Here is a 15,794-nt window from a genome sequence, read left to right as displayed (position 1 = left end):
CTTGGGTAAGTTTGTACATTTTTCAGGTTTAAGGGCCATTTTTACATTAGTGTGAGGATGTGTGGGAGAAAGAAAAGAGAGTTGTCTACTCATGTCTTTTCTCAAATTTTTCTATCAGGTTTTTAGTCCCTTCAATGTTTCATTCTTTATACAGTAGAAATATTAATGGTTTGTTTATTATATGTGTTGTAAATATTTTCCTCCAGTCTTTTGACTTTATGGTATTTCTTAAGAAATGAATATTTTTTTTTAAGGTGGTCAATTGTTTCAATATTTTACCACCTCTGGATTTTTCACCTATATTTTCTTTTAGTATTTGTATGGTTTCATTTTCTGACATTTAGACCCTGGATCCATTTGGAGTTTATTCTGCATATGGTGTGACGTACAAATATATTTTCAACTTTTTCCAAATGGCTTTCCAGTTGGCTCAGTATCATTCCTTAAAAAGTCTATTTTGCCTCTAATTTGACATTTCTCATCCCTTCCCCACTGAGACCCAGGGGAACATTGGACCCACGAGCCTGTCATGACATGGGAAGATATACCAAGATAATGAGATTCCATTCTCAAATATGAACTGAAAACAACTGTGAGAATGAGGACAAAAAATCAAAAGGTGAAAGGCTGGCATGGTCACAGAGCAATAGGAAAGTCAAAAAGTCAACCAAAGACATTGAACGGTGATGAGGCTGAATAAAACAGGGATAACAAGCAACTCACAAGACAAAAACAGAAGAGATGGTCCCTGGAACCACCTCAGCTCTTCTGTGCCATCACAACAAACCCTTCCACCAGGAACAGCCCACCACTGACAAGCTCCTAAAATCCCAAGATGGACAAATATGCAGCCAAGACAAAGGAGGAGTTCTCAGCAAGTTAAAAAGCTTTATTGCCATTCCAGGCTTCAAATGAGCCCAGAAGCTGGGGTCGATCCATAGGTCAGTAGGCTGCGTGGAGGATGGGACAATGGCCTCTTCATGGGATCCCCTCATGCGATCCACCCCTCTTCATGGGATCCTTGCTCCACAGGGCAGCTGCTGGTGTGTTCCAAATCTTCAGGGTTTTCCCCATTCACCCTGACAGCACTCCTAGGCTGGGGCATGCGGCCTTGTGATTCTTGCAGCTCCCATCCTGAGAGGCTGCCTCGCCATCCCCAAGCCCTGGAAGAGCCTGCTCCATGTGTCAGAGACTATGGATTTGACCCTAGGGAGGGAAAAACAGCACTGAAGGAGTTGTCTCTAGATCGAAAGGACAATGTGTATTCTTACATCAGAGGTCGCAAACTGGCCACACTGGGCCAGACTTCCCCACTGGCAAGTCTGTTTGGCCCTCTTGGCCTGCACAGTGTTTTTAAAAAATAACTAGTTGCCAATATGTAAAAACTCTAAGATTTCATATAAAAGTCTGCATTTCTGGCTTCTCCAAAGGGGGAAAAAAAATGGAGACTATTTGGTAGTACTGGGCCCACGATACTCTCATGCAGTACCAGCTGCCCCTAAGGGCTGAGTGCACCCTCTCTAACTCAACTCAGGCCCATCAGCCCTGATAATAGTCCCAAGCTCGAGACTGGACACCAGCTGCCTCATAATAGTGGATATGAGCTGCTACACAAAGGAGGTTAAAAGACGTGCCTGGAAGCAATATGTTCCTCGTGGTTGTCCTCACTCATTTAGGTCTCATGCTTGGCCCAGCAGATAGCTGAGTTTGTAAACTCTCTTAAATACATATAGCATTCTTAAATACCTCTCCCAGTGAAGCCCTCCACCACGTGCCCTACCTCCCCAGGACACGCTATGCCCCGCTGTTCCTAATCTAGAAAAGAAAAGAATACTGAATTAATCATAGCAGTTAATGGAGGAAGAGGCGAAGCTGAACTACTTCAGTCCCTTCCTTATAAGCGGGCTCGAGTAAAACAAAGACCGTTCATACTCTCATTCTGCTTTCAAGTCAGTGACCAAAAAAAAATTTTTTTAAGAAAATCATGAAGATACTTCAGGAAACCAAGACTGGGTCAGTCTGAACTTGGGGTCACAAAATATATTAGTCCTATTGCTTAATTATTTAGAAAATGAGTTAAGCTCTTAGAAAATCATAGGGGTGAGAAGGAAGATGAAACGGCCGGCCTGGCAGGTCATGAGCTATCAAGAGCTGCCAAGCTCCTCCCCAAGTCAAAGCTGCCTGCCCAAGCCTAGAACGCAGGTGGCACAGAAGGACTTTCAGTGAGGGAAGTGGCATCATTGTAGAAAGGGGCTTGAAAGGGGACAGAGAGTCAGAATTTGACCTTGGCAAAAGCAAGGTAGAAGAAGAGGGACAACTTCCTCATACCCTTTCATTCTGCTGCGGCTGGTGCCACTTTACTCGCCCTTCAGAGCAGCAAAGATCCTGAAACAGCCCAGACGTTTCCCACGGCTGCTGAGGAAGATCCAGATGCGGTAGGCCCCGGAGGTGATCAAGCCGGGCAGGTCCGTGTTGGGCAGGGTGAACTGAGTCTTGGGCATTGAGTAGGTGCCCTGCGGGAAAACCAATGGATCACAGGTCAGCGGGAGCCTACTGACGGGACTCTCCTGGAGCTCTCCTCTAAGACTGCAGCCATGAACTGCCCCTCCTCCCACTCTCCTGAGTGCCACGTGAGATTAGAGATGGCTGGAGCTCTACACAGCATGGAAGGTTACAGCTCATGGGCACTGGAGGCCACACTGCAGCTCAAGTCACCCAGTTCACAAGTGGATAAACCAAGGCCCCCCAAACATAAGCAATTCAGGATAGATCACACCAATTTTCACCCACAAACATCCAGATTTGCAGGAGGAGAATGTGAGAACCCATCTCTCCAAACCACACATTTTTACTCCAGCCACAGAAATAATACTCTCCTTCCCTAAGTACTTACTGCTTTGAGGGGACAGTGGCAGGGAAGCCCATAAGTATGCAGGGGCTCTGGGCAGGGCTGTCCAGGGGGGATGATAAAGTCTAATAATTGGCAGATGTCTTCAAAGATGCAACGAACATGGCTCATACATGGAACTTTGATCCAGAAATTGGCCACTTTCTTCTCTATAATTAATTCCACCTGGTGAGAAAGAGTTTGAAACAGTATGAATTCCAAGGCAAACATCCCAGCCTCTCTACATCTCCAAAAGGTCAGCATTTTATTTTAATCACAGAATTTTTAATCGGATGGGATCTTGGAGATATTCTGATATAGCAGTGACAATATTGTGGCACATATCCCAATGGCACCTCTTCCAGCGCCTGTAGCAGGTATTAATCAGGGTGATTTTTTTCACCCTTCAATGAACCTCAGTCTTAGAATTCTTTAGGTAGTCACTACCATCGGTGGCACTGGATTTGCAAGGCATTTGCCATCTAACCGCTAACTAGCTAACTAGCACCATTTCCTAGACTTCACTTCTCTGCCCAATCTTGGCTTCAGAGCCCTTGTCTGTGTAGGACCTCAGCTACTGCCAGCCAATTGGAGCAGAAACCTATTTTCTATCCTTGGATCAAATTTTCTCTGTATAGCTACCAAACACAGTATTTATTTTTTTTAAACATTTTTAAAAATTTATTTACTTGAGAATTAGAGCAGGAAGAGATCACAGAGAGAGAGAGAAGCAGTCTCCCTATGGAGCAGGGAGCCTGATGTGGGGCTCAATCCCAGAGTCCTTCATGACTGAAGCCGAAGGCAGACACTTAACCAACTGAGCCACCCGGGCATCCCAAGAAAACAAAAGGAATTTATAGGGAGATCACTATGGGATTGATATAAAGGAAGACCTTCTTAACCATCATAGCTAGGTTACAACAGACAGAACGACTCCCCAGGAAGTGGTGGGCTCCCTGGACTCAGCTGGAGAAGCTACCAGAGGAGCCCTACAGCCAGAGAGAAGCTGGACGAGAAGATCTACGATGTGCTTCACACCTCCATCCCGTCAGGATGCTATTCCCGTTCTAGAGGTTGTCGCTGACCTAGAAGGGGCCAGGATTTCAAGGCGGACAGTTCCAGCTGTGCCGGATGCGTGCCAGGCATTCACTGAGTGAGTTGTCTCTCTTGACCATGTCCGTGCCCTCAACTCCCCAAAACGTATCAAGGGAAAATAGTAAGGAAAGGGCAGGAGTACGTTAGCTCACTTGAGCATCTGACCCCTTGTGGGTGTTATGGCAGGAAACCACAATTTTAAGACACTTTTCAGTTCTGACATCCTAGCAATTTCATATTTCCCAGCCTCCAGGCTCACTTGATTTAGGACTTTTCTGTTTGAGACAAATCCTGGAGGGCTCGGGCTGGCTCTGCAGGCTGTGGACTCAGTCTCCCAACTGCCCTAGATGTCATAATCCAGGCCCAGGAGGAAGGGAGATGTCAGGATACTCTGGATGCTAAGAGGACAAATTCACATCGTCTCCTTCACTGACATCCTCCCGCTCTGCTGATGTACACAGTATCCCCCACGCCCCACTCACATGCCACCCCTCCCAACCCTCCTCTCTGCTCTCCTGCCAAGCCTGTTCCAGCCCCTCTGCCAAGGAAGAACCACAGGGCCTGGGTTAGAAAGCAATTCCTGCCACTTTCCAGTATTTTGCCCTTGCCTGGAGCCACTTCTCTCAGTTTCCATTCCCTTACCTCAAAAGCAGGATATGTCTGCCTCTCTTACAAGATCCCATCGAGTGAGACAGTGCCCATAAAACACTTGGCACAATGTCTGAGAGCCAAACATTAACTCCTGCAGGATATCTGTCCACCCTTCTCCCTCAGCCAATACTGTCTCCCCTCCCCTTGTTTCACCAATATCCCAAGGAAAATGGTTGAGTCAGTTATGCCCTAAGCAGAAAAGCCCAGATGAGGGCACCAGTGGGGGCCAAGTCCTGCCTGGTGTCCTCCCATTGTGGGGCTGTATCTGCCAGGAGCCATGCCTCCCCCACCCAGGACAAGCACAGCATCAGCGGTCCTCAGTGGCGGTGCATGGAATGGGGGGCAACAGGCACTTCTGAGGCAGCAGTCATGCCTATCATTTGGGGACCGCAAACCATGGCTCATTTCCCAGCCCTTGTTCTCAACCGACTTGCTCTCATGGCTCAGGAAAGCACTCAAGGCTGGATAAAAAGGTACCATAAATCTCTCTAGCCCAAGACTTCTGTTGCAGTTAGGTAGCTCGATCTAAATAAACTTCTGTCATGGAACCTGTCCCGACAACCAGACAGACAGAGGCACTGACAGGTAATCAAGACAGGAACACTGCACCTGCCAGGACCCATAAGCAAGTCCCTTCCCCATTAGGTCTCCACTCCTCCATCCTAACGATTGAATAATTGGATCTCACGATCTCGAAGACACTGACCCATTGTGACATCCTAAGCATAAAAATTTCTTACACATTAAAATGATTTCTCTTGGCCTCTCCCACCTGGATAGGCACACAGAAGCTCTAGATAAAAACACACTGATAGGAAGTGAAGGGGAGTCATGTAATGCCCTGGGAAGGGGGCAGTTATAAAGGCCACAGGCCTCGGGCAGGGGCACTATAGGTACATGATTTTAGAGGGGAAAAAAGCCAAACCATCAGGCCTGAAAGCCATGTCTAAAAGCCCCACATAAGGGTATATGCCAAATAAAACAGCAATTTATGATTCTTGAGGATGGGAAAACCAGGGTCCCAAAGGCTGGAACTTGAGAGAGGGCCCACAGAAGGGAGTTATAAATTATTCCGGATCCTATGAAGCAAGTCAAGAGAGGAAAAGGGAGCTCCTGGGTGGCCCCAGCTCCTGGCTCATGGAATTTGGGACACCCAGCTTCTCAACATTGCCACTGGGGATAAGTCCATCCAGGTCCGACATGAGACTCCACATTAAAAAAAAATTCCACCTCAGCAAGGTCAGAGGAAGAGAGGACGTGTTGGTTCTCCAGCTAATGGGCCGTGGGTCTGGAACACTCACTCTCCTCTCTAGGCCTCAGTAACAAGAGGTGGAAGCCATTGATGCCTCCCAAGCTCATACGGGGCTGAAGTCCTGACACTCTTTCAAAAGGGGGTCTCTGCTGAGCAAGAGAAAGTTCTGGAGCATTCTCCAAACATATCAGGCGCTAAGTCCACCTCCCTGCCTGAAAGAGTTGAGGAACAGGGAACAATACAACATAAGGACACCCAGCCTTGAATGTGCTGATAACCACGTGACCTGGGGCAAGTTGCACCCTTCTATGAGCCTCAGTGTCCCTTATCTGTAAAACGAGGCTAATCATCTTTTTTCCTACACATGTGTTCAGTGGCTTTCATTTAATAGCTAATATGCACATTACCTGAAAAGTAAAACAACAAAACCAAAAATAACAGAGGAGAAATGTAGGGTGAAAGGAACCTGAGCACGGTTTTTAAAAAGTGCAAAGGCCCAAATATTTGACAGGTAATTAAGGGATAGGAAAGAGGGTGGTGGTGTCCATCTTAATGGTCTTTGAAGAAGCCAAGAAAAGCAGGCTGGGGGCAGAAGGAGATTGTGAGTTTTTTCCTTCCAAGTCAGATGCACAGTGTCACAGAAATGCCAGCATTTTGCCTAATGATGGCATGAGAGCATCTGCCAGAGTGCTGCATCCCAGACCCAGCAGGAGCATGGAAATGGCATTTGTGTGACCCTGCTAGATTATCAGCTGAAGTTCAGCTAAAAAAAAAAAAAAAAAAATGCAATGATCTCGCCCAGAAAAGACTTAGAAGGAGGTACCAAGGAAGGCAGGGCCCTAGAGCGGTCCACACACAGCTGGGGCTTCTGTCTGGGTCCCAGGGTGGCAGGAAAAGACACTAATTGAACAATTAACAAGAGTTAACATTTTCTGAGCAGGTCTTGTGGACCAGGCCCTATGCAAAGTACTCTCCACATTATTAATCCAGCAATTGTCCACAAGCAGCCTACGAGGTAGAGGCTGTGATTCGTGCAGGTTGAAGGGTAGTTACAGGGATAGATTCCAAATCAAAAACCTTTCAAAGAATCAGAATAAAACTGGGGCCAGAGTAGAGCTGCAACAGGACAAGCAGAAGGGCATATAAGAATATGCTATAAAGGCAGCAATTCAAAGTAGTGAGAAGGATAACAATGTATGGTGTTAAATAGATAATGAAAAGCCTTTATTATTCTGAAAAAGTATGGAAATAGCCACCCCCAACAGAGAAAACAGACATGATCAAACTGGTCAATCTCAAAGGAAACACAAAGGGCAACAAAATTAATGAAAAGACATCAAACCTCCCCAGGGATGACATAAAATAGTGGAAAATGTTATTAGAAAATGCTCAGAATCAACAGATGTGTGGAAAAAGGCAAATCTGTTGGAGAGCATACATGGATTCAAAAATCTGGAGGCACCAGAAAGACCTAAAAAGTCTGTGTCTAGGTAATCAGAGAAGGACAAAGAGATACATTACAAGGATAATTTCAGCAAAGGTATTTCTAACAGCCAAAAAATAAAACCAAACAGACAAAAAACTACCACAGAAACAAACTATATGTCTGATAATAGATTTGTTAAGTACACCAGGACAGATCTACAGTCTCACTCCCTCTCTGGAAATCAATAAAGTCTTTAAAGAATATGTGTATTATATGTGATTGATTGGGGGACAGTTCCAAAGCCTAGCCTACCAAATGTTAAAAGTGTTTACCCCTATCACTGGGTAGAGAGATTTCAGGTGATATATTTCTCCCCACCTTTTGGCAATTTGTGATTTCCAAAGTGACTCGATGTCACTTATGTAGTGATGTGTCTGTTTTATAATCAACAGCAGCACCACAACAACATTGCCCGACTGGGGCTGTTAGACAGTCTACGCATCTATGCATCCTTTGTTGCTCTGAGAAATCGGGATTGCACAATTACCCACAGGTCCCTGAACATACATCCTTCAGGGTCCCTGCCATATGGCCCCCCGCACCTTCCCTCCAGCACCTCCTCAACCATGCCCATGCTTACCTTCTGAGGACTGCTGAGGGGGACAGGGACATGGAGCTCGGCGCTGATAGTCACATTCCCAGGATACTCAATGGGGTCAGGTTCCAGAGTCATGCCTTTGAGCAGCACAAGGTCCTTCTTTTCATGGCAGTTCTCCCAGAAAAAGCTAATTACCTGGGGTGGCTAAGGAAAAATCAGGCAGAAAGAAAAGAAGCATTTCAAAAGGAAACTTCGCAGGTCAGAAGCGTCAACAGAACAGGCTACTGAGGGTGTGACACTGGGCGAGGTACCTCCCCACCCTGAGCTTTACCTGCAAGTCTGTACCTAGAAGCCCAGGATAACACTTGTGGTCCCCATTTCCTGGGTAGTACTATACTAAAAGATTCCAAAAACATAATCTCCCAAAAGTGTGCCGTAAACTATAAAGCACAATATACCAGACCTTGAGCTTCAAAACAGGTGACTAACCACATCTACCCTTGGTAGGTACCTTCTCTGATCTCCCATTCCCGAACCCCCACCCCCTCCAGCCAGTCCTGGTACCTCCTTAGAGAGAAGCTCCCGGAGGATTCACCTTTGCAGCCTCATGCCCAGGACCTTATTCATGTCATAACCCATGCCCAATCCAGGGCCAGGAATAATAGGGAACTTTACACAATGGGAAACTCCACCCTCAAGGAGTATGCGATCAGCCCAGGAAGGTAAAAGGACATATGCAGAGAGACCCCCAGTGGGGTGCTTGTTGATGAACCCTAGTGAACAAGCTTCCCCAGTCCTAACTAGTGCTTCCTGCCCCCCATCCCATTGCCCATGCCCTGCCCCATCTGAATCACCTTCCTGGCCTCTGCTCAGCCACTTCCTCCTCTTCCTCCATATCCCACAAAGGTCTTAGAATTCCACCATCTTGTCTGGCTACACAAAACTGCTGACTCCCCACTCCCACAGAACCCTGCTTACTTGTCCATGATCTTTAACACTTTCAATATCAGGCAGACTCTGCCCACCCACTCACCCCTTTCCCACCCCCCCCGAAGGCCATTTAAGAGACACGTCAGGCACTCCCACCATGCACATCCCATCTTAGAAGGAAACCCAGTCAGCCCCACACCCCTGAGCTCACCCCATCGTCAACACAGCCAACTGAGCTGAAAGGAAACACCTAACCCAAGCTAGGCTGACAGATTCTCACTGCCTCTGGGACATGGAGGTTGAAACAAAAATCACTTATAGGACTTTGCGCTGTTATTGGGTGATAACCTTTGGCATGAGGCTAGAATACCTAGACCTGTGACTCATGACCAAGCCAAAGTTTGGGAAGAGGCAAGAACTAAGGGCTCTGTTCGTCTCTGGGGGAGAGAACGGAGGTGTCCCCTCCCCACCCTCACCCCTGTCTAACCAGGCAGTATGGGGTAGCAGTGGAAGGCATGACTCTGGACGGTGATTTAGGGTACATCAGAGCCTTAGTCAACAAGCGTGGCTCAGCCACCATATCACATGATTCCGTGAGGCCGTTTCCCCTTTGGCACCTCAATTTCCACATCTTTGAAGTGAAGGCTTTATACTTTCCTCTTAGGGCAATTGTGAGGATGAGCACAAGCATGAGAGCTTCATGATCTTAACACAGTGCCAGGCCCAAAGCTGGGCTGGCTCACAGAATGAAAGCCAGGATGTGGCCCAGCCTCCACTTCCTGTCATTACTTCAGTGAGATTCCTTGGATACCTGGTGTAAACTTCCCTTTATTTGAGCTTCTTGGAATGGGTTTCTGTCCCTCGGAATGAAATGTCACGGGAGTAAGAAAAACAGGACAGGGTCTGATTCAGGCCTGCATGCCCCACAGCCCCTCACACAGGGCAGGTACCCATAAAGATTTCCTTCAGTATTCATCCCACAAATACTTAAGGAGCAATGATCATGGGCCCTGGGCTAAGTCTGTGTTAATAGTGGTAAACAATTAGAAATGTTCTTGCCCTGGGGCGCCTGGGTGGCTCGGTGGTTAAGCATCTGCCTTCCGCCTGGGTCTTGATCCCAGGGTTCTGGGATTGAGCCCCGCATCAGGCTCCTTGCTCAGTGGGGAGCCTGCCTCTCCTTCTCCCATTCCCCCTGCTTGTGTTCCCTCTCTCGCTATTTCTCCCTCCCTCCCTCTCTCTCTCTCTCTCTCTCTGTCAAATAAATAAATAAATAAATAAATCTTTAAAAAAAAAAAAAGAAAGAAAGAAAGAAAGAAATGTTCTTGCCCTGCCTCAAGGAGCTTAGAGTCTAATTCCAATAAATACTACCCACCATGATTTCTGAGAGCCAGAAAAGAAACGCACAGAGGTCATGGTGAGAGTAACAAAGGGCTTACTTAAATACTTAAATAAGGCGGTGAGGAAATGATACTTAAGTCGGACTCCTGCAGGATGAGGAGTCAGCCATGTAAGTACAGAGAGGAAGAATGTTCTCTCCAGATAGAGACAACATGGGCAAAGGCCCTGTGGTAGGAATTTTAGCTGGTCTGGGCACTACAGGAAGGCTATAGGGCTAGGTGTAGCAGAAGAATGACATGGATGAGGCTAGAGGGATGGCAAGGTCATTTAATGTATGACCTCGTACGTCATAACTGGGACCCTGGACTTACTATATTGCAATGGAACCCCGGTGCAAGAGAGTGCCGCGCTTTGGTTTATGGCTGAGAATGGATTGGAGAGGGACAAGTGGATTGTCCAATCCAATGGATTGGAACGGGGAGACCAGTTCGGGGACCGCTGTCAAATGAAAGCATGCCTGGACTTAAGAGTTGGGCTGAAGGGTTGGTAAGGAGGACTAGCCATTTTCTGGGGCTGCTTTCACAGATTCTAAGGCAACCTGCTTCACAGCAAGGACTCCTTCCAGGCTGGGGCAGGTATCCAGAGTGTCCTGCTAAAGAGGAAAAATTCCCTCCCTTCCCCCAAGCTCCCTGCCCTTCAGGTCCTGGGGGAGGCATAACAACGCAGTTTCCCAGAGGTTTCTGTGGGAGTGATTTCTGCAGCTGGGTCCAGCCTCATCTGGAAACAGAGGCAGGAAGGATTAGCAATGCTCACTACGAGCCAGACCCGGCACAGGAGTTCCTCTTATCTGTGCAGGATACGTCCCAAGATCCCCAGTGGATGCCTGAAAACACAGACGGCATTGAACCCCATATAACCCTATATAGTCTATGTTTTTTTCTATGCATTTTTTATACATCCTTATGATCAAGTTTAATTTATAAAATGGGTACCGTAAGAGATTAACAACCATAACTAATATGAAACAGAACCATCATAACCATAACAAAAGTTATGTGAATGTGGTCTCTCTCTTTCTCAAAATATCTTACTATACTACACTCAGTGCTTTTTCCTGTTGATGATGTGAGACGAGAAAGTGCCTGTCTGATGAGATGAGGGGAGGGGAATGACACAGACATTGTGATATAATATTAGGCTACTATTAAACTTCCGATGATGTCAGAGAGGATCATCTGCTCCCAGACTGCACATCCAGGCCACAGAGAGCAAAACCACAGGTAAGGGGGAGACCACTGTATTTACCATTCCCGGGAGAGGCCAATACGTGGGATGAGGGAACATAGGGCAGAGGAGAAAGGCACAGGTCTGGAGGCAAAAATACAGGTAGACATCACAGACCTCGGTGCCAATCACCCCTCAGCTAAGACCATGGGTAAGTTACCCTCTTGAGGTTTGGTTTCCACATCTATTAAATGGGCACAATTATATCTTCTCACAGAGCTACTGGGAAAAAGAGAAGTCTGTACAGAAAATACAGGTCATCACTCCTCAAGACTGTTAAGCCATGAAAACACAAGACTGAGAAGCTGTCACAGACCACAGTAGCCTGGGGAGATGTGATGAGAAATATACTGTGGAGCCCTGGACTGGATCCTGGAACAGAAAGAGGACATTCATGGAAAAACTGGTAAAATCCAAATAAAGTCTGGAGTCTAGTTCATGGTGATGAACCGATGTTAGTTTGTCAGTTCAGACAAATGCACAATGGTAATAGAAGATGTTAACATTAGGGGAAATGGGATGAGGAGTTTATGAGAATCCACACTCTCTCTGCACTTTTCTATAAATCTAAAATCATTCCCCCAGAGATGCCTGGGTGGCGTGGTCAGTCAAGCATCTGCCTTCAGCTCAGGTCATGATCTCAGGGTCCTGGGATGGAGCCCAGCATCGGGCTTCTTGCTCAACCGGGAGCCGGCTTCTCCCTCTGCCTGTCACTCCCCCTGCTTGTGCTCTCTCTCTTGTTGTCTCTCTGATGGATAAATAAATAAAACCTTAAAAAAAAAAAGCATTGCCCCACAAAAGTTTATTAGGAATAAAAGCACACAGCTCAACACATTGCACAGAGTATGTGCACAATAAATGACAGTCATTATACAGTATCACCGAATCTATTAAGCACCTACTGTATGCCTAGCACGGGATTAGACATTCTCGCTCCCGTCTAATGCTGGCCACAGTCCAGTGACACGACACTGGTTAATGCCAGAAAAGGAAATAAAACTCAGGTTTCCAAATACTTAAATGCTCACGATCACCCCACTACCTTTATCTGGCCCATGGTCTCAGGCATAGGGCTCTGAATCACCATGAGCCCAGAGAAAACAAAGTGCCTCTTGCTGCACAATGAATGGTGTGCGGGCCCGTATCCTATAGGGGCCTGAGTGAGGTGGGTGAATACTATGATATCTCAGGGCCTTCCCAAAACAGCTGATCTATCTAAAGCCCTCTGGTCTGGGATGGCAACCATGGCCAAGACATATAAGGGAATGGGGATGTAGGGCAAGTTGGAGCTCTAGCCAGACTCTGCCTTTATAGCGGTCAGCCCTGGAACCAAGAGAAACAGTCTCAGCCTACATCTGGGGTCAAACTGGGAATCCTCTGGGCACATAAGGCCAACAGGTCCTTATGCCTTCATTCAACAGGAAAAATAAAATGGGACCCCTTGCCCCTGGGGCAGGATGAGGCCAAGCCTACTGGCTTGTATCACTTTATTTGCCTAAGATTTTAGAGCCTTTCTATCCACAAAAGCATTTCCTTTCACTCACACCCATCTGAGAAAGGCAGGTTGGTTGGTATCATCATGCCCATCTGTGTCTTGCCCACAGCTATGCAGCAAAGAGGCAATGGAACTAGGCTGCTCCAGATCCCAGAATGACAGAACTTCCCTTTTCCAAGGGTCTGGAGCATGGGGTGAGTGAAAAGTGAAGGAGGAAGCTGGAGACTCTTTGTGGCCTGCAACTAGAAGCAGTGGGTCACAGGGTTGGATCTGGAGCACGGGAAGAACAAGCCTCTCAAACCCACCCACCCATCAGGACAAGCGGAGACACAGAGCAGTACAGAGAAGAAGGGATGGGTGCCAGGTCTTTTTATGGGTGGTGGAAGGGAGGAGGCAGGTAAACAAGGCTGAGCTCTGGGCCTGGAAGCAGTTCCTTAGCCTTGCAGTTCTGCCAAATTTCATTCAAACGTTCAGGAAGAAGAGGACAAGAGAGTAGAGACCTGAGGGAGATTAGATTAACCCTTCCCAAATGTTTGGAGCAGTCCACCTTCACTGTCCAGATGAGCTAACCGAAACTCGGAGAGAGAAAAGGACCCACTCACAGTCCCACAGTTAGTGACTTTAGGAGTCTCTACAAAAGAGAAGGAATTCTAGAAACCGGAGAAGTCACCCCCATAATCCCACCCCAACTGGGCCCGCAAGCTGGAAGCAGCCACCAGAGGAAACGGGGGCTCACCGGGGTGCGGGCGGAGACGTGTGCATGGGCCGCAGGGCCGGCGAGAAGCAGGCCCAAGGCCATCAGAAGAAGAGCCTGCATCTTCAGCATCATCGCAAACAGTGGGTCTGCGCGGGTCTACTAGGTCTGTGGCAGTAGCGTCTCCTTTAAATGCTGGCCTTGCCTGATTATGCAAAGCTGGTCACTGCTATGCAAAACAGCGAGGCCACTTCCAGGTTTGCTCCGCCCGGTGGGGAATGGGAGATTTCAAGGCCTGGTGCTGCACTGACCTCTCTGGACTCCAGCCGGACTGAGTCTCCGCCTTCAGCCCCTCCCTCTGGGCGTGGGCGTCAAGCCCCTCCTTCTGACTGGCGACCGCGGAGCCGGCTGATAAAGGGGGCGGGGCCTGGGGCGGGGCCAGAGCACGGGGGGCGGGGAGAAGCTGCTCCTCCTAAACCCACGCTGACAGTGACCATCCCTGCCTGAAAAGCTTTTTTGTTTTCAAACCCGGATACATTCCTTGACTGAATGTCACCCTCCCTGTCCCTGTTAACGCTCTCCTGTATCGTGTTACGAATCACTGTGTCTTTTTAATGATTATAATCATAATTGTAATAACCGATAGTAAGTGCTTTAATGCATGCTAAGTACTGTTAAACACCGATGAGGGAATTTTTTTTTTTTTTTTTTTTTTTTTTTTTTTGCCCCAGGTTACCACTGAGGAAAACACACACGGTGAGGTTAGCTTTGCCAAGGTCACAAAGCTAAAAAATGATAGAGCAAATATTCTGCTTATATAGCCCACAGCCAAGATTTTGTTAAGTTATAATGCTTTGTAGTTGAGTTTGCTTTTTAAAAAAGCAATAGGGATATTATTCCTGCCAAATCACCACTAAATTGTAAACTCTACAAGGAGTGGCGCTATGACTTTTGGTCCCTAACGTGACTTAGGACCTGACACATAATGAGCAATCAATCTTGGGTGAATAAATGAATGCATGAATACAATTTAAAACTTACCCAATCGTCTCTTTATATATCATTTTTTAAATTTTGGAATTAATTTTAGATTTACAGAAAACTTGCAAAACTAACAGAATTCTACCAATTTCCCCACTGTTCGCATTAAGATATCGGGGTATTTTTATCACTTGATGTAATGAGCACTGGGTGTTATATGAAACCAATGAATCACTAAACTACTACATGTTAACTAAATGACTTTTTAAAAATCTTATTAAAATGTAAAAGCATTGCATTTTTTATTTTTTAAACATTTTTAACTTAAATTCAATTGATCAATATAATGTATTATTGGTTTCAGAGGTATAAGCCTATGATTCATCAGTCTTATATAAAACCCGGTGCCCGTTACATCCCATCCCCTTCTTAATGTCTATCACCCAGCTACCCCATCCTACACTCTCCTCCCCTCCAGCAACCCTCATATGGTTTCTTAGGTTTCTTATGGTTAAGAGTCTCTTATGGTTTTTTTCCCTCTCTAGTTTATTCTTGCTTCATTTTTTCCTCTATTCCTCTATGATCCTCTGTCTCGTTTCTCTAACTCCACTTATCAGTGAGATCATATGATATTACCTATCTCTGATTGACTTCCTTCGCTAAACACAATACCTTCCAGTTCCATGCACGTCTTTGCAAATAACAAGATATCATTTTTTGATGGCTGAGTATATTCCAGTGTATATATATACACCACATCTTTTTTATCCATTCATTTGTCAATGGAAATCTGAGCTCTTTCCATAGTTTGACTATTGTGGACATTGCTGCTATAAACATTGGGATGCATGTGCACCTTCAGATCACTATATTTGTATCCTTGGGGTAAATACCCAGTAGAGCAATTGCTGGGTTGTAGGGTAGCTCTATTATCAACTTTTTGAGGAACCTCCAAACTGTTTTCCAGATTGGCTAAACCAGCTTGCATTCCCACCAACAGTGTAGGAAGGTTCCCCTTTCTCCACATCCTTGCCAGCATCCGTTGTTTCCTGACTTGTTCATTTTAGCCATTCTGACTGGTGTGAGGTGCTGTCTCATCATGGTTTGGATTTGGATTTCCCTGATGCTGAGTGATGTGGAGCACTTTTTCATGTGTCTGTTGG

The 15,794-nt window shown here is 46.5% G+C and overlaps 1 protein-coding gene across 1 annotated transcript; it reads right to left on the bottom strand.

Moving 5' to 3' along the window:
* Positions 1–868: 868 nt before the first annotated feature.
* On the bottom strand, positions 869–13,995 carry GM2A (GM2 ganglioside activator). The gene is made up of 5 exons (XM_004737788.3): positions 13,693–13,995; positions 7,952–8,113; positions 2,894–3,073; positions 2,329–2,513; positions 869–1,206 (listed from the first exon to the last, which is right to left on the bottom strand). The coding sequence occupies exons 1-4, from the start codon at positions 13,783–13,785 to the stop codon at positions 2,358–2,360; spliced, it is 591 nt and encodes a 196-aa protein (XP_004737845.1). The 5' UTR covers positions 13,786–13,995; the 3' UTR covers positions 869–1,206; positions 2,329–2,357.
* Positions 13,996–15,794: the final 1,799 nt, after the last annotated feature.

The sequence above is a fragment of the Mustela putorius genome, unplaced genomic scaffold (genome assembly GCF_011764305.1).
Source record: "Mustela putorius furo isolate JIRA1106 unplaced genomic scaffold, ASM1176430v1.1 tig00000407_pilon_pilon_pilon, whole genome shotgun sequence".
Taxonomy (NCBI): domain Eukaryota; kingdom Metazoa; phylum Chordata; class Mammalia; order Carnivora; family Mustelidae; genus Mustela; species Mustela putorius.
This window is presented reverse-complemented; position numbering and strand designations above follow the sequence as displayed.

Bases quoted from the DNA above. Each gene is read 5' to 3' on its own strand.
- GM2A (XM_004737788.3), bottom strand. From the start codon at position 13,785: ATGATGCTGAAGATGCAGGCTCTTCTTCTGATGGCCTTGGGCCTGCTT. The intron at 8,114-13,692 runs GTGAGCCCCCGT...ATTTTTCCTTAG, and splicing joins ACGTCTCCGCCCGCACCCCG to CCACCCCAGGTAATTAGCTT. The intron at 2,514-2,893 runs GTAAGTACTTAG...GTTTTCCCGCAG, and splicing joins GCCACTGTCCCCTCAAAGCA to GGCACCTACTCAATGCCCAA.